The 22,000-nt window shown below is 35.1% G+C and overlaps 1 protein-coding gene across 4 annotated transcripts in view; it reads right to left on the bottom strand.

Annotated features, from left to right (window-relative positions):
* MTX2 (metaxin 2) overlaps nucleotides 1-22,000 on the bottom strand; it is a 55,644-nt gene that overhangs the window by 19,252 nt on the left and 14,392 nt on the right. For all 4 annotated transcript variants that reach the window (XM_038584936.1, XM_038584935.1, XM_038584939.1 and 1 more), the window contains 2 exons: nucleotides 20,634-20,681; nucleotides 19,398-19,444 (listed from right to left, as the gene is read on the bottom strand). In XM_038584936.1, coding sequence (XP_038440864.1) covers nucleotides 19,398-19,444; nucleotides 20,634-20,681 — 95 coding nt within the window. The remainder of the gene's footprint in view (nucleotides 1-19,397; nucleotides 19,445-20,633; nucleotides 20,682-22,000) is intronic.

Raw genomic sequence — 22,000 nt, 5'->3', positions numbered from 1 at the left:
TCCTCTAAATACTGTAACCGGTGCTTTCAAATTATAACAGTGACAGTGAACAACTTGACTGACCCACAAGCGTACACTAGTATCAAAATCAAATGGAAGGCTTATTAAAACACAGATTGCTAGAAATGGAAAGATTAGAGACAATAAATATCAGTAGCTCTTTCAAGAAGAATGGTTAAGAAGAGATTAGAAGGGTCTTCCTTCTATTACATATGTATCTGTACCCGATGAGAAAGAAAGGCTGAGTTTGTTAAAACATAAACAGAAAAGTTAAAAAAAAAAAAGAAAAGAAAAGAAAAGGCAGCGGAAACACACTGAAATGACAAAAAAACAAGTAGAATAACAAGCATACAAGATCCATGAGAAGGTAAAAAGGGATGTAAAAGCACAGGTTTTTGTCAGAAAATAGGACACTTTTTCCACTCTAATGCAAGGGGTGGTTAGAGTCAGTGATTACAACTTGATAAGCAAGAAGGACAAGAAAACAAGAGAACATTCACATTCTATGAAATGGGAGAAGAAATCATCTGCTGAGAATGAAGGAATAAAAGGGGATTGAGGCCTACAGGAAAGAACAAAAGAATTTGAAAGAACTACTTAATATTATCTTCTCAAATGTCTGAATAATATTCCCTTGTTAGTTAACAATTACACTGCTATAAAAATAATAAATATTGTATATTTTGCTGAACAAAATATACAGTGGTTGCTGAACAAAATACACAGTGGTAACTGTACTAATCGCTATTCCAAAAAGCTATTACTTCACTAAAAAAGATTAAGCAAAATAGTAAGATTCTGCAATCAAAGCCATGTTTCCAGTCCTGTGAATTTCTTACTTTTTTACTAAAATATAACTGGTTGCATTTTTAAGATTTTATTTATTTATTCACGAGAGACACAGAGAGAGGCACAGACACAGACAGAGACAGAGGGAGAGGGAGAAGCAGGTTCCCTGCGGGGAGCCTGATACGGGACTCATCCCAGGACCCCAGGATCACGCCCTGAGCTGAAGGCAGACATTCAAACACTGAGCCACCCAGGCATCCTAACTGGTTGCATTTTGACCAATTTAGTAACACTCAACTCCCCACAGACCTCAACTAATGGCATAATTCTAATTAGTCAAAGATTAATTTTACATTTACTACAATTACTCTTCAACCCCAATTCAAAAGAAATTTTACGAATTAACCTACAGTTCACAAAGAAGTCTGATGTCATAAACACAATATTTTCATCCAAACATTAAAAATGCATAACAGAACATTACTAGGACTGTCTTTGAGAATATAAAAACTTAAATCCAGGGATCCCTGGGTGGCGCAGCGGTTTGGCGCCTGCCTTTGGCCCAGGGCGCGATCCTGGAGACCCTGGATCAAATCCCATGTTGGGCTCCCTGCATGTAGCCTGCTTCTCCCTCTGCCTGTGTCTCTGCCTCTCTCTCTCTCTCTATCATGAATAAATAAAAATAAAAATAATAATAATAAAAATAAAAAATAAAAATAAAACTTAAATCTAAACCAGGCTTTGATTCAAATATTTTCCCTTTCTTTTGTAGGATGGAAAAAAGATTCCTGGGAGGTTCCCAAACTTTCACTTTCCATCTCTTATCAGCCCCCAAATAAAACAGGCATGATACACCAACCTAAAACACATTTTATTTTCAATTCTGAAATTGCAGTCTTCATATATTTATTCTTATGTATATCCACAGAAAAATTAATTCTAATTAAATAAGGACATTTAGGATAACTCAGCTAACTCCTATTCTTCAGCTGGATACTTTATTCCAAACTAATTCAAGTGATTAACAATATAAAATAATTTACAGCAAAAACTGAGCACATACTATCAGAATGTATAATTGTGCTAATACGGTAGCCACCAGTCACCTGTGACTATTTAACTTAAATTTAAATGAATTAAAATTGAATAAAATTTTTAATTCAGTTCCCCAGTCACACTAGCCATATTTCAAGTGCTCTACAGCTACATGTGGTGAATGGCTACTGTATTTATTGGACAGCACAAATAACTGAACATTTACATCATCACTGGAAGTTGTTGTTTTTTTTTTTAAGATTTATTTATTTATTCAGAGAGAGAAAAAGGCAGAGACACAGGCAGAGGGAGAAGCAGGCTCCATGCTGGAAGCCCGATGTGGGACTCGATCCCGGGTCTCCAGGATCACACCCCAGGCTGCAGGAGGCGCCAAACCGCTGCGCCACCGGCGCTGCCCTGGAAGTTCTGCAATCTTTCAAAAATTCTATTAAAATAAGGGTGCTTGGGTGGCTCAATTGATTGTCTGTTGGACTCTTGATTTCAGCCTAGATTATGGTCTTGGGGTCATGAGATGGAGCCCCATATCGGGCTCTGCACTCCTCAGGGAATCTGAGATTCTCTCCTTCCCTCTCTCTCTCTACCCCTCTCTCCCCACGTGTTTTCTTTCCCTCTCAAATAAATAAACAAATCTTAAAAAAAAAAAAAAAAAGAAAATTCTAGGGTGCCTGGATGGCTCAGTTGGTTAACTATCTGTCTTCTGCTCAGGTCATGATCCCAGAGTCCCAGGATCAAGCCCTATATTGGGCTCCCTGCTCAGCAAGGAGTCTACTTTTCCCTCTCCCTCTGTCCTCCACTACTCATGCTTGTGTCCTCTCTCTCTCTCTCAAATAAATAAAATTTTTTAAAAATTCTAAAATAACAGTGAAGAAACAGAAAACTGATAAACCCAGGATTACACAAAGAAGGGGGACAGGAGACCAAAGCAAACCAGAAATGTCTGCCCATTTGTCAGATGGGAGAACAGACTTAACAGGGCAGAGGAAGCTAAAATCTTAGAGTACGCAAAGGGAAAAAAAAAAATCAATGCATCCACCTTACAGAAACTAGGAAGATTCCAAAACTGGAGGCAACAACTACCACAGAAGGCAGAGGTGAGGTTAAGGACTAAAAATAAGAGGGGTGGCTGAAAGTCTGTATAAGCATCACAGAACTAGTCTGCCTCCAACTTGGCAGGAAACTGAGGTTCATTTTCTGAAGAAACTGAACCAGCAAGACTCCTGACTCAAGTCTCAAGAACAGCGGACAGCCCTGGGTGGGTGGGGTGGGGGTGCTACCCTGAAAAGAGTAAGAGTTAAGTGAGAATGCACACACTGACTGAAGAGACCCAAGCACCCCTCTCCCTTTCAGCTCCCATATATTAGCAACCAAATTAATAAGTCCCTCCAAGATAAGAGAGAGAACTGTAGAAAAGTCCTATAAATGCTGACAGTTTGAGGAGGGGCAGGAGAAGATGGGATAGCACCCAACAAAAAAGGCAGCTCATTATGCAAGCAGTCTACTGTAAAGCCTACATGTCAAAAAGTCCCTCATCCCCCCTCAGCTTTTTAGTACCTCACTCTCAAATATAAGCTGTTAGCACGGACCAACAGGTATTTGAGGAAAGCCTTGAACATAAAAATAGAGAGCCAAAATAAGCCACAAAAAAGGAAATGACAGGGAAGAAAAACTGCAGAAAAAATGTTAAAGAAACATTATAATGGTTAATATTCATTGAGCATTTACTGCTATATGCCAGGTACTTGCATAAGAGCTTTGCCTAGAGGTAAGTACAACAAATATGCTTATTATAATACGGGAACACACAAACATACAAAGAGTTTAAGGGATGTGATCATGGCATACAGGAAGTAAGAAAGCAAAGAAGGGAAAGAAAAGGGGAAAAAAGAAAAGTGGAGCATACAAAGGACTGAGCAAATAGATGACACTCATGTCTCAACAGCAATTCTGAAAGCTCGATGATAATACAAGGCCTTAAAAACATTACAGAAAAAATCTTGCCAACCTAAAATTCTACATGTGGCCAAGGTATTGATATCAAGTATGAAGACAGAATAAAAGTAGTATCATATAAGCAAGGTCTTTAAATTTTTATTTCCCGTGTACCCTTCCCTAAGAAGCTAATGAAGAATGTACTGCACAAAATAGAAATAATAAACCAAGAAAAAAAAATACAGGATCCAGAGAATAAGGAATCCAACATAAAAGAAAAGCAAAAAGAATTCCATGGATGATGATGAATAGCAGTCATAAGAAAACACCTCTGAAGCCAGCAGAGGGGGAAAAAAAACTGTTCCAATTAGAGTAGAAGGAACAAGAGTTTCAAGGGTAGTATTTCTGAGAGAAGTGAAAAGAAAGAATCTGATGTATTTGACCATTGTGAGGGGGAATATTACAGTTCAGAGTTTAGGAGAGAAAACTACCCAAATGAATTAAATAAAACGATTATTAACTGGGGGTGGGGGCGGGATGGAGAGGTGGAGGGGTCATACAGAAAGAATATGTTCAGGGCACCTGGGTCACTCAGTCAGTTAAGCATTTGCCTTTGGCTAGGTCATGACTCCTGGGATTGAGCTCTGAATGGGGCTTCCTACTTCTCCCTCTGCCCCTCATCCTATTCATGCTCTCTCTCAAATAAATAAAAATCTTAAAAAAAAAAAAAAAGGAAAAAAGGATATGTTCATACTGAGCCACTCAACTGAGATCAATATTTACATTCTAATTATAATATAAACACTGAATACTAATTTAACCAAAAAACTGAGAACATAACTGGGAAGATGGGGAAGAAGAGGAAGGGGAGTTGTAGGAGGGGAATTTCATAGTGGAATTCAATAGATACCTTTAAAATTTTTAATTGAACTAATAACACAAGCATCTTAAAAATACAGAGGTAAATACCTGGAAAAATAACACAGCTGAAAGAATTGAAAGCTGGTTGCCTCTGGGTATCCGGATTTGGGGATGGGATATGGGGGGGATAGCAGACTGTGTGCGTGTGTGCATGTTTGTGTGTATGTGTGTGTAAGATAAGCCTCTCATTACAGGTGGGAGTATAAATTAATCCAACTACCTTGAAACTGTCTGGTAATTACTACTAAGCATATGCCTACCGTATCAGACAATAATTCCATTCCCAGAAATATACCTCTCCCCCCATTAACCTACATGTACTAGAATGCTCACAGCAGCTTGATCCATAATAATCAAATACTGGGGACTCAAATGTCTATTAATAAGAGTAGCAGGGATCCCTGGGTGGCGCAGCGGTTTGGCGCCTGCCTTTGGCCCAGGGCGCAATCCTGGAGACCCGGGATCGAATCCCACGTCAGGCTCCCGGTGCATGGAGCCTGCTTCTCCCTCTGCCCGTGTCTCTGCCTCTCTCTGTGTGTGACTATCATAAATAAATAAAAAAATTAAATAAATAAGAGTAGCAAATTTGATTCTAAAATTCCTAATTCTAAGCTAAAAAGGATATCCAATGTCACCAATTGTTAGGAGAAAGGAAAAAAGTAAGTACAAAAGGATTATATTTTTTTCTTGACTCTGAATTCTTTAGAAAGAGCACGGAGAACTTTTAAATCAGAGAAATTCTAGAAATAGTCCCAGAAGATGACACCTGCAATAATCCATGAAGATTCTAAGTTCTAGTTCTTCAGTAATTGCTTCTGAATCCTATCTTCTGGGAATCATGGCTCAGATTTTTTTGTAAAAAATGATTTTGAAAATTAAAATATATTTTATTTGCATTAAGTGAAAGCAAAGCCAAAAGTATAAAGAACAAGAAAAATCTGCTACCAGTCAATTCAACCCTTACAAATAACCTTAAATCCCAGATTCAAAAGTGTTATTATAAATAACAATGCCACTGCTTTGATTATAAAACTAGCAGTTTAAATGTTGAGAAAACCCTTTCAAATGCTGTAGATAACAGAATATCAGAAATACAGACAGGGACCCTATTACAGCAATCTTTCAGTAACATGGTAGTTAAGCTTCTGATTCTTCTTGATACTTATTCAGATGCTTCTGTCTTCTAAAACTAGCTTTTACTATGGTAATTCCCAGTTATGTGCCAGATAATGATTATCGGCTCGATAAATGAACATGAAAATCTGAACAATACATCAAATCACAAAATGAAGACTAAAGAAGTCTAAAACCCAGTAAATCTTCTAGTTGTAATCCTATGTGAATTTTTTTAATGAAGCAACAGAAACTTCTAATAATAAAAATATTTTTTAAGAGGCTGCTTAGTCAATATTCAAAACATAAAATTTATACTCAACCACTGGCTGGAGTAGAAATCAATGGAATCTTTTATAAGGGTAGTTTGGCAACATTACAAATATCTTAAACATATATAACCTTTGACCCCACAGCTGTACTGCTAGAAATCCTACAGTATACTTATACTATACTTATAATATTTATACTTATAACAGTAGCCTAATATCCATCAGTAAGAGACTGATTCTGTAAACTGTGGTGAATCCATCAATGGAATATTTGTAGTCTTCAGAAAAGAATAGGGTCACTCCCCAAGTGAACTTCTCATACTAAACTCCAAAAGACATTTCTCATCTGGAATCTTCTGTAAGGGCTACTGAATGACATGAGACAACATAATGCCAAATGAAAAATTGCTTTTTATGTTATTTTTCTTCTAAAGGTCTGGAGTAAAATATTAAAACACAATTCAATAAGGCCTACAAAAGGCTAATTTATTTGATCCAATACGTAGCTTCCTGTGAACTAACTTGATAGAAAGACACAATTCTGATTATCTAGAAGAATGAATGGCAAGTATTTATGCATTCATCCACATACTTGATACAGACTTACTAAGCAGCTATTATATATCACCACTATTGTAGGCACTGAGAATAGAACAAGTGAACGAACATAAAGTCTCAGCCTTCATGGAGTTTACATTCCAATGGAGACAGATGAAATTAGAAAACACATATGGTGATTCCTGCTACTTAGAAGTACAAAGCAGTATGAAGGTATTGCTATTAGATGTAGAGTGGTCAGATAAGGGCTCACCAGAAAGCCACTGTCAGTCCATTAAAATCTGAGCAACTTGGGATGCCTGGATGACTTAGTGGTTGAGTGCCTGCCTTCGGCCCAGGGCATGATCCTGGAGTCCTGGGATCAAGTCCCACATCAGGCTCCCTGAATGGAACCTGCTTCTCCCTCTGCCTGTGTCTCTGCCTTTCTCTCTGTGTCTCTCATGAATAAATAAACAAAATTTTTCTTAAAAAATTAAAAAAAAAAAATCTGAGCAACTATGGTCCAATCTTCAGGAGATTTAAAATAAACGTGCGGGTCTTATAATTATTATAAATTACAATTAACATAAGGTAAACAGAATATTAATAAAACAAAACACTTCAAAAATTGTGCATATCTAGTTTAAGTCTTTGTTCCCAAAGAAATATACCAGAAATATTTCAGAAAGAATCTGGAGGAGCAAACCTAATTGAAATTAAATTTAAAGCCAAAAAATTACCAATATCTTTTACAGAAAACAATGAATATTATGCTTCCTCACAGGAGAAAGAAAATAAAATCTATAACAGTAAAAATCAAATATCTTGATTTTTGATTTATAACATGAAATATCAAATATCAAAAAAAGAAGAAATATCAAATAACTTTTAATTGCATTATGTTAACCAAAACCAAAACCAAAAAAGGTAAATAAAAATATTTAGTTCATAAAATGATGAGAAGGGCTAAACCTGGTTGAACAGAAACACAGCCAGCCAACAAACACAGGCCTGCCCTGGTTACTACATTTGCATAGGGAGAATGCTGCAAATCTCATGGCGACTCTCCTTCCCATCATTTAGAGCAGGGCAACTTTCTATTGTCCACACCACTCTTATGACTGGGTGACCATCAGCACATTCCTACTCCTTAATTGTCACTGGTTAAGTGCCTAGCATAACCTAATGGATCCTAAAAGAGTACAGACTTAAGAAGCACGCTGTTTAAGTGGAACACAAGGATATCTTCTGAAAAATGTAAATCCTTGGGGTGCTTGGGTAACTAAGCATTCAACCCTTGATTTCAAATCAGGTCTTGATCTTAGGGTTGTGAGTTTAAGCCTTGAGTTGGGCTCCATGCTGGGTATGGAGGAGGAGGAGAAGGAGGAAGAGGAAGATGTGCGAGGGGAGGAGGGAGAAGAGGAGGAAGAGGAAGAAGAAAAATGAAAATTCTCTGTATCAATTCTCAGTATAGGGATATGATCCCGGTGTCCTGGGATGGAGTTCCGCATCGGGCTCCCCACAAGGAGCCTGCTTCTCCCTCTGCCTGTGTCTCTGCCTCTGTCTCTCATGAATAAATAAGTAAATAAAATCTTAAAAAAAAAAAAAAAGAGTCAGTATAGAACAGTAAGACTTAGAGCAGAAGTCTCACAGTGAGACATCTCTGGGTAGAACCTTGGTGACTGTTAGCTTGAGAAAGTTCCTTTAACTCATAAGCGTTCTCATTTCTAAAATGACTAGAATTAATTAAACTGATTAACTGAGGTACTAAAGTAAAGCATCTTATATACCATCTGGCACACAACAGTTCAATAAATTTAAGGTATTATTAAAATTAATAGTAATAATATTAGTAACAATAAATACTCATTTATCCATTTGCAAAGGTAAAAAGACTTGGTGATTTCAAAAGAAAGCTGACTTCACTTATTACCCCTTAACACCTCCCTAAGAGGAAAAAAGTAAATAATTATATACTGTACTTCAGTTATATTTGTTCCTTTATAATCAAAACAGCAAAATTGTACATAAGATAAAAATCCCTAAATAGATATTAAAAGAATAAATTAGGGAACATAACCAAAAGTACGTTTAAAGAATAATAAGGTAAAGAGTAAATACATGATTTCTATGTTTGCAGTATGTACCTTATATCAAATCTTTTAAACAAGGCAAAAACAAGGGTATAAAGATGTCCTGATATTAACACAAACTTTTATGAATAATTTTTCAAAGTCGTACATACTGATGAAACTGATAAATGAATTGATAAAAGACCTCCAAACTGTAAGCTCTGTGAGCACACACTGACCATGTCTACCTCATTCACTACTTTATCCTCAGCATACTATACATTCTCATGTAACATTTGCTCAATGACTAGGCCATAGATATTCACAATAATAAATGAAAACATACCTAAATTTGTAGAAACACTAGTGAGATACAACAAAGATTAGTATTTTGTTATTTTATGGAACCAAAGCTCACTGCATTAAAAAGTTAGATGTAACTCCTGTTAAATTCAGTTATTTTTTAAAAATCAATAACATGGGGATCCCTGGGTGGCTGAGTGGTTTAGCGCCTGCCTTCGGCCCAGGGCGTGATCCTGGAGTCCCGGGATCAAGTCCCACATCGGGCTCCCTGCATGGAGTCTGCTTCTCCCTCTGCCTGTGTCTCTGCCTCTCTCTCTCTCTTTCTCTCTGTCTCTCATGTATGAATGAATAAAATCTTAAAAAAAAAAAAAAGTTTTAGGGATCCCTGGGTGGCGCAGCGGTTTGGCGCCTGCCTTGGGCCCAGGACGCGATCCTGGAGACCCGAGATCGAATCCCACGTCGGGCTCCCGGTGCATGGAGCCTGCTTCTCCCTCCCTCTCTCTCTCTGTGTGACTATCATAAATAAATTTAAAAAAAAAAAAAAAAGTTTTAAAAATAAAAATAAATCAATAACATGACAACTACATCAATAAGCAGGTATTATTTTAGAAAAATTGTAACAGGAATTTAACTTAAAAAATTATCAGAAACCACAATTCAGTGAGCATAAATAGCTTTAAAGAGAGAAAATTTGGTCTCAAAAACATGAAATGCTATTGAGAGCACATTGAGACAGATCACATCAGAGTATGCCAAGAACTACTTTTGGAATATTTGACTCAACTTTAGATACATCAACATCTGACAGCTGTAGAAATAAAATCAAGTTCAGAAAGAAAGCAACAAAAAAGATAACCAGAATAGGAAAAGATACAAACTCTCCCTGTTAGAATTAAATATAAATAAAACTAAGTTGTAAGGCCAATATTAAGCATAAGGAGCTATAAAATAGACAACGACACAGAATAATTTCTATCACTCAAGAATCTAAAGCAATACCAGTCACATTTTTGGCACTCAATGAACACTTTGGAAGTAAAGAAAGGAAACTTTTTTTTTTTGAGTTCCTATAATCCTTTTAAAAGTTTTATTATTTATAAATAAATATTCCCAACTGAGAAAAATAACAACAAAAAACTCCAACAAATTTAAAATTCTTAGGATACGCTAAATAGTAGATGGCAAGGATCTAAAATGTATTCATCTTGATAAACTAATAGTAACCCAATATTGGATCATTTACCAATAATCAGCACCAACTATCTTCTTTCCTCTTCTTTATTCCAAAACCAAAATGAACATTTACTTGTCTTACAAGTTAAATACTTAAGAACACTCTGCATTTAAGCAGTAAAATCAACATTGCTTGCCACTAAAAATATAAAAATAATACAAAATTTGAAAGAATTGTTCTTAAATGTTTAAAAGATTTAAGTACCTTACGCTGATAAATACCATGGAAAGTAAGGGATTATAAACGTAGCTTCTAAATGTAAGTAGATCATTTAACAAAGCTATCCAAATCTAGATAGGGAAACAAGCAATTTTCAGTCTAACCATGTAAAAGCTATCCTTAGACAGCAGACCTTGGCTTTTCTTCTTTAGGACAAAGCTTCTATTCATTTCATAATTAAATTTGAAATATTTCACATAAGAATTCACTAAGGACTATTCTAAAGCATGCAATGCCATTTTCAGGGCACAAAATGAAAATGGTTCTGAATTTTAATCCATATCTTGTTTTACCAGTACACAAAAGAAAATCTGTGACGACAACTGAAGAATTATTTTCCACCTTACTGAAGAAGCATGTTTTAAAATTAAAAACCATGAACAAATCTACCTACGAAATAATTCATTTTTTATATCAAACAGCTGCAGACCCTGTAATTGAAATAATGTATCTAAGGTTACAAATGAAAAGTGTTAGGTATCATTCCTGAAGTGACAGATTAAGTTCCTAATCCAGTTAAAGTAATAGCCATATTTGTAGTTTAACATAAATTAAGACTTTAATTATATTTGTGACTATTTTAAACAAAATAACAAATTCCTTTGTACCTGAGAATGTAATTTATAGCAAAGCCAGGTTCATTTTCCAAACCAATCTATTTCACACCGCACAAGTACTCTGGTATAATGGTGTAATGTAATTCTTGTTGTGGAATGTTGAAAGAGTAGATACACTAAAGAGCACAGAAGAGGTTTGAAGATAAATGAAGATGCTATTCATTCAAGGGTAATTTCATCTCAGAACTATATGAAAGATGTTTCGTTCACACAGGCTAGTGTATGGCCTCAAATTTAAGTGTATTTTCAGCTCAAATATAATGCTGCTAGATCGATTATGCTGATACTGTATATCTAATAATGAAGAATTCTAGCCCTTTTCTGTTTAAAAAATAGACTGTCATTTTTTCATCTTACTATGTCTTCATTGTTCTGTTTAACAGCAACAAATTTTTAAATCCTGCTTGCTCTTTACTTTTTAAACAGAAAAGTATATGGTTGATATTCTAACTTGCAAACTCTCCTTGACTGCAGGAAAGTCCATTTTTGCTAAGTTAAATAGATACTTAGGTCAACAAACTATTATTCTGTAAAATCATTCATTTTATTATTTACTAAAAATGACAACTCTAATAGCCACCTAATTCTATTTTGACAATCTTCATTTTCACAAATCTTGTAGACTAATTTAAATGTTTTATATATACTGTACCATTTATATGTTGAGGAATTAATATTAATACTGAAAATGTTTTTAATCTGCTAAATTCTGTTTGCAACTTAAGTTCAACTTAAATTATCTTTTCTGAAGACCATACTTTATATATTTAAATCCTTCCAAGTTTTATAAGCATAAATCACCAAAATAATACTGCTGGTATATAAGAGGTGACATAAGACATTCAATCTGAAGAATTTAAATTCTATAATATCAAGGAAACATCCTACAGCCTCCATTTTTCTCATTTTACTAAAATAACTGAAAAGGATTTTACAGGTTCCCTTATGGAATAAATGTTCCCTAAATTCTCTCTCCCTTTAAGCTTTCCTTTCCTTCTTCTAATCCTGAAGATAAATACAAAAGCCTCATTTTGCAGAGGATGATCAAAGTGGAGGGATGAACAAACCTCGAAAAACTTTTATGCTCTATGAAACTTTAAGTTACATCAATTCAAAAAATGTCTTTCATAAAACAGTATTCTCTTAATTCTCTATTAAAATATATCCACTGGTGGCATCCTACTTCTATCAGGTTTGAACATACACTTAAAAAAATTGCATACAACCATAAACAATTTGAAGAAAAAATGTATCCTATTCAACCAAACTGAAAATTCAAAAATCATTTCCCCTGTAGTTCTACAAGTTGTCCACTGCAACCACCTGGATGACATGACATGTTTACAGTAGATGTATTTTCAGAATTACTGCTATTTCTCCAGTGGAACAACTGACTCACAGTCCAAAGGAGACAGAGATACTCCTCTCTCCTACTCTTCCCAATCACTACATGAGGATATTATCATTTAACTGCTAATTAATATGTCTACCTAAAAGGCATCATTTGCTATAAGGAAAAAGCAAGGGTCGGGATCCCTGGGTGGCGCAGCGGTTTGGCGCCTGCCTTTGGGCCAGGGCGCGATCCCGGAGACCCGGGATCAAATCCCACATCAGGCTCCCGGTGCATGGAGCCTGCTTCTCCCTCTGCCTGTGTCTCTGCCTCTCTCTCTCTCTGTGACTATCATAAATAAATAAAAAAAAAAAAATTTAAAAAAAAAAAAAAAAGAAAAAGCAAGGGTCAGCTAACAATTTATTAGCAGATCTGACATGTAAGTATTCATGGCCCAGAATTAATAGGGCCTATAAAAATGCTGACTTTTTTTTAAATGATACAACATATTCAACAGAAAAAAAAAAGTTTTTTTGTTGTCTGCCCTTTCATTTTTAGAACAGGGTATTTATTCACGAAAAATAGGGAATAATGAGACTATTAAGTAGAATAGTGATCTTTCCCTTAACCTGAGCCTACATGTTATTCTTACAGGAAGTAAGTATAAAAACTAAGTAAAAAGAACATTTTCTTTTATGTAGCATTCTAATAATGATCATCAGTTTGAGACACTCTCTAAAAATAAGCCCAAACTTCTACAACAGATAAAGCCATACAAAAAAGAAAAACAAGTTTCTTTTTAAATTAGCTTCATATAATAAACAATATCCTTTCTAAAACTTACTAGAAAGTAACATTTTATTATATACTTCATAAAATATGTATAAGGTACTAATTCAGCATTCAACATCTTGTTATTTCTACTGCTATTTCTATTCCTTTCACTTTTTTCAAAAGAATTTCTCATTTATTATCTAACTTGAACTTCACAATAACTGACAACATAGGTAAGACTGCCTTTATCACATTGCAGAGGTCCAAAAGCTGAGACACATGTTTATCTTTCCCATCTTAATGTAATCTGTAAGTTGTAAGATATAACTTGATGGGAAATGTCAGAAATGATTTTTGAATTAAATGCCTACTTATTTTTTAATAAAAATTCAAAGATATGTGTCACTGGACTGAACTGCTATGCAACAAAATGTTACGACTCTAGACTCCCCAGGTTTGCATTCCAGCTCTGCCAAGTACTACCTATGTAAGTTTGAGCCATCTGCTTAATGTCTCCGCTTTAACTCCCTGATTTGTAAAATGGGAATAATACCACTACCCATCTCCTAGAGTTGCTGAGTGGGAAAATCATCTATGTATCTTAAAGATACATTTAACGAGGCCTGGCACATGGAGTAAGTGCTGTATACATTTTAGCTTCGTTATTATTGTTGTTCTTACTAATATTACCTGCAAAATTCGGATTATAATGGCACCTACCCATTCAGTTGTTTTAAGTATTAAATGAGTTAATAAGAATTAAGTGCTCAGGGACACCCCGGTGGCTCAGTGACTGAGCATCTGCCTTCGGCTCAGGGTGTGATCCTAGGGAGTCCCGGGGTCCTGGGATCGAGTCCCGCACTGGGTTCCTCACAGGGAGTCTGCTTCTCTGCCTCTGTCTCTCTCATGAATAAATAAATAAAATCTTAAAAAAAAAAAAAAAAAAAAAAGAATTAAGTGCTCAGCATAGCAATAAGCATTTAGGTAGGTACTCAACCAATGCTGCTACTGTCTGTTTACTGCCACAGTCTGCGGGCTCTATGATGTGGGGCAAAGCTCTTAGTTTTAGTTTCCACATCTTTAAAATGAAGTCATAATAGTCCCTTACACCAAGGTTATGGTAAAGACTGAATGAGATACTTCACATAAAAGCTCTCAGTAGAGGGGCTCCTGGGTGGTTCAATCAGTTGAACATCCGCCTTTGGCTCAGGTCCCGATCTTGGGATCCTGGGATCAAGCCTCACATTAGACTCCCTACCCAGTGGAGAGTCTACTTCTCCCTCTCCCTCTGCCCCTCCCCACCCTGCTCATGCTCACTCTCAATCTCTCTCTCAAATAAATAAAATTCTTTTTTAAAAAAAGCTCTCAGTAGAATACCTTAGACAACAAAAGTATTCAATAAAACTCACTTTTAAAACAAATCTTATTCAGTATTTTTTTAAAAAAATACTTTGAATTAAAGCACTCAATATTAACATTTTAGGTATGGTATGAATGATTACAAAAATTAATAATGTTCAGACAAATTCAAATATGTCCCCTCAAAAATTGTTTTTAAACATTTTATTTATTGATTTGAGAAAGAGTGCACGCAAGCTGGGGTGGGGTAGCAGAGAACAAGAGGGAGCAGGAGAGAGACAAGTAGACTCCCACACAGAGAGCAGAGCCCAATGTGAGGCTCCATCCCAGGACCCTGAGATCAAGACCTGAGCCGAAATTAAGATAACTGAGAACTTGATAACTGATAGCTTGTGCTATTGATTGTCAAGACGCTAAACCAACTGAGCCACCCAGGCACCCCTCCAAAAAATTCTTTTTTTTTTTTTTTAAGATTTTATTTATTTATTCAAAGAGATGCAGAAAGAGAGAGAGAGAGAGAGGCAGAGACACAGGCAAAGGGAGAAGCAGGCTCCATGCAGAGAGCCTGACATGGGACTCGATCCAGGGTCTCCAGATCACGCCCTGGGCTGCAGGCGGCGCTAAACCGCTGCGCCACCGGGCCTGCCCCCCTCCAAAAAATTCTTAAACCTAACATTTATTTTAATTACTTCAGTGTGTTAAGGCATTATAAGGCCTGCAAGCTTCCATTCCTCCTGCTGATATTGATTATATACACTTCTGTCAATGAATAGAAGGAAATAATAACCAACATTCATTGCATATTTACATTATGCCACATATTTTTCTAAGTACTTTATATATATTAACACAGTCAATCCTCATGACATCCAATAAAATAGTTTCTATTATATCTCAATTTTACAGATGAAGAAACTTGAAACAAAGAGAAATGTTTAAGGTATACTGTATCTGAAGAGGTCAACTGCCCATTTTACTTGGGAAACTGCTATAAAAGACAGCATTTATCAAATCAGTAAAGTCATAAACTTCTCAAAAGAAAATAAGACATTTTATGCAGAAATCTTGCAGGGGAATTCACATGTGAATAGTGTAGTTCATAGTGTATTTCTAGATATGTGTGGTTCAAAACAAGAGCCATCAGCTACATGTGGCTATTGAGCATCTGATATGTAACTAGCACAAACTGAGATGTGCTGTTAAGTAAAAAATACACTTCAGATTTTGAACTTAATATAAAAAAAGTAAAACATCCCATTAATAAATTTTGTACTAATCATATATTAAAATTATAATATTTGGATACACAAGGTTAAATAAAATATGATTAAAATTAATTTCATGTTTCTTTTTTTTTAATTTCATGTTTCTTTTTACATTTTTTTAATGAGACTACCACAAAATTTTAAACTACATATGTGGCCAACATTATATACATTATATATCTATTGGACAGTGGTTCAGGCTTAGGAAGTGAGACAGTAGTAACAGAGAATTGTTATCAAAGTTCTTTTCCCAATTACACACACATACAGATTGATTATATATGTATATACATACTGCTGCGCACACACACACACACTCTGCTCATGAGAACAGAGGAACATGCTACACTAATACTTCACTATTTCCAACATACAAGATTGGTATATGACTAGACTTTGTGGATGAGGGGGAAAAAGTAAATCTAAGAGGAAATAACAGTCCAGGGAAAAATTTATTTTCTTTTAAACTGAAATCATAAGGGTTCCTTTAATCAAAAAAGATCTAACCACTTAGTTCCAGGAATATAATAAATGCCAAGTCTATGTGGTAAGTAAAATTTAAATTTCCTGATGGCTTAACTGGCAGACTATTAAAATATCTGATGCTTGATATCTGGTATCTTCCAGAAAATATCCAGTTTATGGATACCTGTCACATTGTTTTGATCAATTTACACATTTAACTGATTCTTCTAAACGGATACTGGTCCACTATATAGAAGAAAATTACTCCATAAAGTTTACATCAGATATCTGGAAAAGTCACATTTATAGTCATGGCTACTATCAGCTGTCAAGTCAAAGAATATTGAAGAAAACTAAGAATTTTTAATATATGCTGGTTAATTTATCATCTAAGTGACATATGTAGGATAACAAAAAAATTGAAATGGTTAAGCAAATTCTGCATTTTAAAAGGTTCTTTTCTTCTGGTTTTAGTTTTGTTTTGTTTTGAAGATTTTATTTATTTATTCATGAAAGACAGACAGAGAGAGAGAGAGAAGCAGAGACATAGGCAGAGGGAAAAGCAAGCTCCACGCAGGGAGCCCGACGTGGGACTCAATCCCAGATCTCCAGGATCACACCCTGGGCCAAAGGCAGCGCTAAACCGCTGAGCCACCCAGGCTGCCCTGGTTTTAGTTTTAATTGGAACTATGATTTGAGAAGCCATGGTAAGAAAGTAAATTAATAGGAACCATAAAAATAGAGTTGCTAAATAAAGTATACACTAAAATTTCTTCTTCAGATTACTTAAAACATTATTATTATTTTTTTTTAATGGTAACATACATCAGTTTGTACTGAAAACTAGTTAATTCCAGAATTTCTCAACATTAAAACCATTTACGTTTGGGACTGGTAATCTTTGTTGTGGAGGGACTGTCTTGGGCATTGTAAGATGTTTAACAGTATCCCTGGCATTTACCCAGTAGATGCCAATAGCATACACTTCAACAGTTATGACAACCAGAAATATCTAAATACTGTCAAATGTCTTCTGTTGGGTAGAAATCTCCTTCAGTTAAGAACCACTGCTCTATTCCTTGGTGAAAATTACTTCAGCAATTTTAGGGTCTTTTCACAAGGCACCCCCAAATAGCTACAGCAAATCCCATCAAACGATATGCAGAATAGCTTAGGTATATTTCTATTTGCGTGTGTGCACTGGAATGTTTTCTGGAGAAATGTTTTACAGTTTTCATGAAGTCCTAAAAAGAATTATCCCTGGCAATTTAATGGCAATTAAAAGGAGGTTAAGAATTAGTGCTTCAACTAAAATATTCACTGGGTCATGAAGCTATTTTTTCCAAGATAAACAGTGAAAATACTGTTTTACACACAGCAAATAATTTGCTTGTGCTATCAGTTATCAGGCAAAATTGCTTTTACCACACTTATAAACCTTTCACTCAACATTTACTGAGTACATCTGGTATGCTACGCAGTGTTATTAGTATTTGAAAGCTAAATTTTAATTCACCCTTACCAAGAAAAAAAAAAGATTTATAGCAATATAAAGTCCATATTTATTGCATATAATCAACTGAGAATTTCTGCTTCTCAAAGGTTAACATAAGAAAAAATACACTAGTTATAATACTAGCATCTAAAGATAAAATAAAGATAAATAAATAAATGTAATTTACATTTTTGGTAAAAAGATTTTAAATAAATCTGAAAGAAACTTAAAGATATTCATAGATACTCATAAGAATTATTATCCAAATACATTTCTTTCCATCTTTTCCTTCTTTCCTTGCTTAATGAAAACAAAAATGTGCTAAATGACATGCTATCAAACACAGTAACTAAACACAGAGTACCAAGTTGAATAAAAAGAATGTGAGATGACCAAGTGCTTTCCATCATGCCTGCAACATAGCAAAATCTCATGGGCCCTTTCTTCTCTTTCTTTCTGTTCTCCAGAAGCTCACAGTCCTATCTCCAAAAATGCCACGTCTTAGGTTTATCTTTTAAGTTATCTTTTAGGTGCTACACAATAAAATCCTCTTTTAGTATTCATAGTTAGCTTACATAGTGATTCAAACTATGTAAGCTAATTAAATAACAGCTACATATGTAAAACATTTGAATAACTTTAATTCTATAATCTCCATAAACATTTCTCTTTTTTTAAGTGAATTATAGTATATTCATATAGCAGGATAACATATATCAATGAAAATGAGTAAATCAGAGATACATCATCTATCAAAATGGACAAATATAAAAAACAAAGTACCAAAAAAAGAACATATACAATTTCTTAAATTTATATGAATATAAAAAGCAATCTACATTACTAGTTATTTTTGTTCCCTCTTTACATATGCATAGTTATCTATAGTCTAATCATATGATAAGCAAATTCAGGATAATGAAAGAGAAGGGAGAGGGAAACAGAATCAGTGAAGGTTATACAGGGCCCTTTAGCAATATCTGTAAGGGTTTGTTTGTTTAATTTCAGTTAGTTAATATATAGTATAACACTGTATACCTTGTTTTTAAAGCAAATAATCCCCAAGTATCCTATTCCTCCTGTGGTGCAGTTTAAAGTTTACAGGACCACTAACCTTTTTTGGATTACCCAACTGTGATATACAATGTGAAGAGCTATTGCATTCAATAAGTGGTTTGGGAATAATAGACACTAATATAATCAATAAATACATAAGGAATAGCTAGAGTATATCTGCTTCCAGATTAACAAATGGATTAAGCTAGAATGAGCACAGTGAAAGAATGATGCTTAAAAATATGTGGTAAATAAATCTTTACAAATAAGTTAGAAAATAACTGTCCACAAGTGAACGTATCACCACAAAAAATCAATACCATCATATCTAGCCAAAAGCTAAACTACTAAGAGAATACATCTAACACATAAGTGATTTTTATAAAAGAATGAAGATTTTTGTTTATTTTATATACCAGCAACAATTAACTGAAAATATTACTTAATAAAATTATACTTCACAGAAGAGATGTTATATTGATAATGGTATCTCACACGGAAAAATTATAAACATACAACATCACAGACTGCCTGGAGAGGAAAAAACAGTTGCAACTCAAGTGAAAAATATTACATTATTTACATATTTACCTGCACAGCAAGAGAAGCTGCATTGTCAGAAAGCAAAATTTGCTCCCCTGTGGAAATACAATGAAAGGTCTGAGTCAAAAGTGAGATTGCTAAACAAGTAAAATATAAATACTTTTCTTTTAAAACACTATTCCTATTTTTAAAAATAAAAGGTATAGCCTTTCACTAAAGTAATTAAGTTCTATATCAATGCTATTGTCCAATCATAATTTTGATTAAATTACCACAATATGTACATAATGATAAAACAAGACTATTTCCTCTAAAACTAATTGATCATTTATTGCATTTTATCAACAATATTTAATTAAAATCACTCAAAAACAAATTCATTTTTCAACTTTTCAAGAAATATTATTCCTCTTTTCATTAAAATTAAGTAAAATAGTATGTGCTCAAACCCCTTTAGTTAAAAGTAAAAGCATTTAAAATCATATAAAACCAGCTTGCAGTTAATATTGCACAGTGTGTCTAGGTCTGTCACACAAAAGAAAGATGACAAGTTTGCTGCAATAAAAATTCCATGCTTAGAAGACTAGGGCTGCTCACTATTAGTCTTCATTACTTTGCAGTCTTCTGACAACTGCAGCAGGCTGCTGAGCCCCAAATGGGGTCCATAATGTGATCTGATGATATATGAAGAGCTGCTAAAGGGAGCCTGAACCATCCTAGCCTATACATTTTAACAGTTCCTTTTTACTGAGAACCCACTTTACCACAGGACTTCAAAAATCTGCTGTGTCAGCTATTGGTGCAGTAAATCTGCCAACTGCTCCTGCAACCACATCATTTTACACTGCCTACAGCAGCCAATATAATGAGTCAATAATAAACTAAGGACCTTATAGGCCATGAATAGTTGGTTTACACTGGCAGATACAAGTTTAGATAAAATCTCCTAGACATATTATACAAGAGAACCCTTCTTTATGTTCTTTCAGAAGTGATATTATTGAGGGGTTGTTTTTCTTTTGGGTTATAAATATATATATGTATATATTTTTTTAAGATTTTACTTATTTATTGAAGACAAAGAGAGCACAAGCAGGGGAGGAAGGGGCAGAGGGAGAAGGAGAAGCAGACTCCCTTTGTGCAGGGTGCCCAATGAGGGGCTCCATCCCAGGACCCTGAGATCCATGAGCTGAGCGGAAGGCAGACACTTAACCAACTGAGCCACCCAGGCAACCTAGATATATTTTTATACGTAGCCATTTTTAATTGTGAACAAGTACCTACCTTTCAGTTGTTGATACAAGGTAGCATTTTCAGGCCAAGGTTCTGCAGCTGTGGAGACAAGGCAGTGACAATTAGGCACATAGGGCAAAAACGTATCAATAACCAAAAAAATTAATAAGCACAAATATCTGCCTAGAGCATTTAATTAAGGTCAATTGCCAAGGTTACCTTAAATATGGCAACAAACCATACCACCTTAGGTTGCATGGTATCCTGTATAAGTAGGTTAGATAATTTCTTTTAAATGCACGTTTGGGGGACACCTAGGCGGCTCAGCAGTTGAGCCTGCTTTTGGCTCAGGTTGGGATCCCAGGACCCTGCGATTGAATCCCACGTCAGGCACCCCAAAGGGAGCCTGCTTCTCCCTCTGCCTATGTCTCTGTGTCTCTCATGAATAAATTTTTTAAAAAGATTTTATTTATTTATTCATGAGAGACACACAGAGAGTGAGGCAGCAACACAGGCAGACGGCAAAGCAGGTTCCCTGCAGGGAGCCCAATGTGAGACTCGATCCCCAGACCCGGGATCACATCCTGAGCCAAAGGCAGATGCTCAACTGCTGAGCCACCCAGGCGTCCCAATAAATAAAATCTTTAAAAATATACATACATATATATATACACACATACATATATATGTATATATATGCATGTTTGGTTTATTATTTGGTGGGGAGTTGTGGTGTTGTTTTAGCAGAGAAGAGGTGGAAGACATCTTGCCCAATCAAAAATGAAAATTTAAAAACTAAAACAGATGATATGCTACTATTCTTTTAGCCTCCAAACATAGCCATTCCAAAATATTACTTAAAAGATACTAATTTGGGGATGTCTGTCTGGCCCAGTCAGGAAAGCATGCAATTCTTGATCTTGGGGGTGTGAGTTCAAGCCCCACATTAGTGCAGAGACTACTTAAATAAATAAATCCTAAAAAATAATAATAATAAGATATTGAATTCGATTCACTATCAAAAAATAGTGAAACAATATTTATAATATTTTATTGTAAACTTTCAAAATTTCAAACAGACAACACTATACAAAAGAATCAAATATATCTTTTTCAGGCTACACATCTTTCCTTATAAATTGGTAGTATTTAAACATACAGAAGAACCCTGTTGTATTCTAGAACATTCCATTGCCTTGAACCCACCACCACCACTCCACAAAAACAAAGTAGAGTGGCATGATGAACCTGTAAGTACCTACGATGTGAAATAAAGCTAATAAAACTAATTTTAAGCCTGAAGCCAAGCTTGACCATAACTCTTAACATCTCATTGAGATGCACTAAATAGTCTAGGGAGCAAGGAGGCCTTTAATTTGCTTTTACTCATACTTCAGAATGAAAAGGGAAAAAAATCA

This window comes from Canis lupus, chromosome 36 (genome assembly GCF_011100685.1).
Source record: "Canis lupus familiaris isolate Mischka breed German Shepherd chromosome 36, alternate assembly UU_Cfam_GSD_1.0, whole genome shotgun sequence".
NCBI classification, from domain to species: domain Eukaryota; kingdom Metazoa; phylum Chordata; class Mammalia; order Carnivora; family Canidae; genus Canis; species Canis lupus.
The sequence above is the reverse complement of the archived record's forward strand: the minus strand, read 5'-3'. Positions and strand labels throughout refer to the sequence as shown.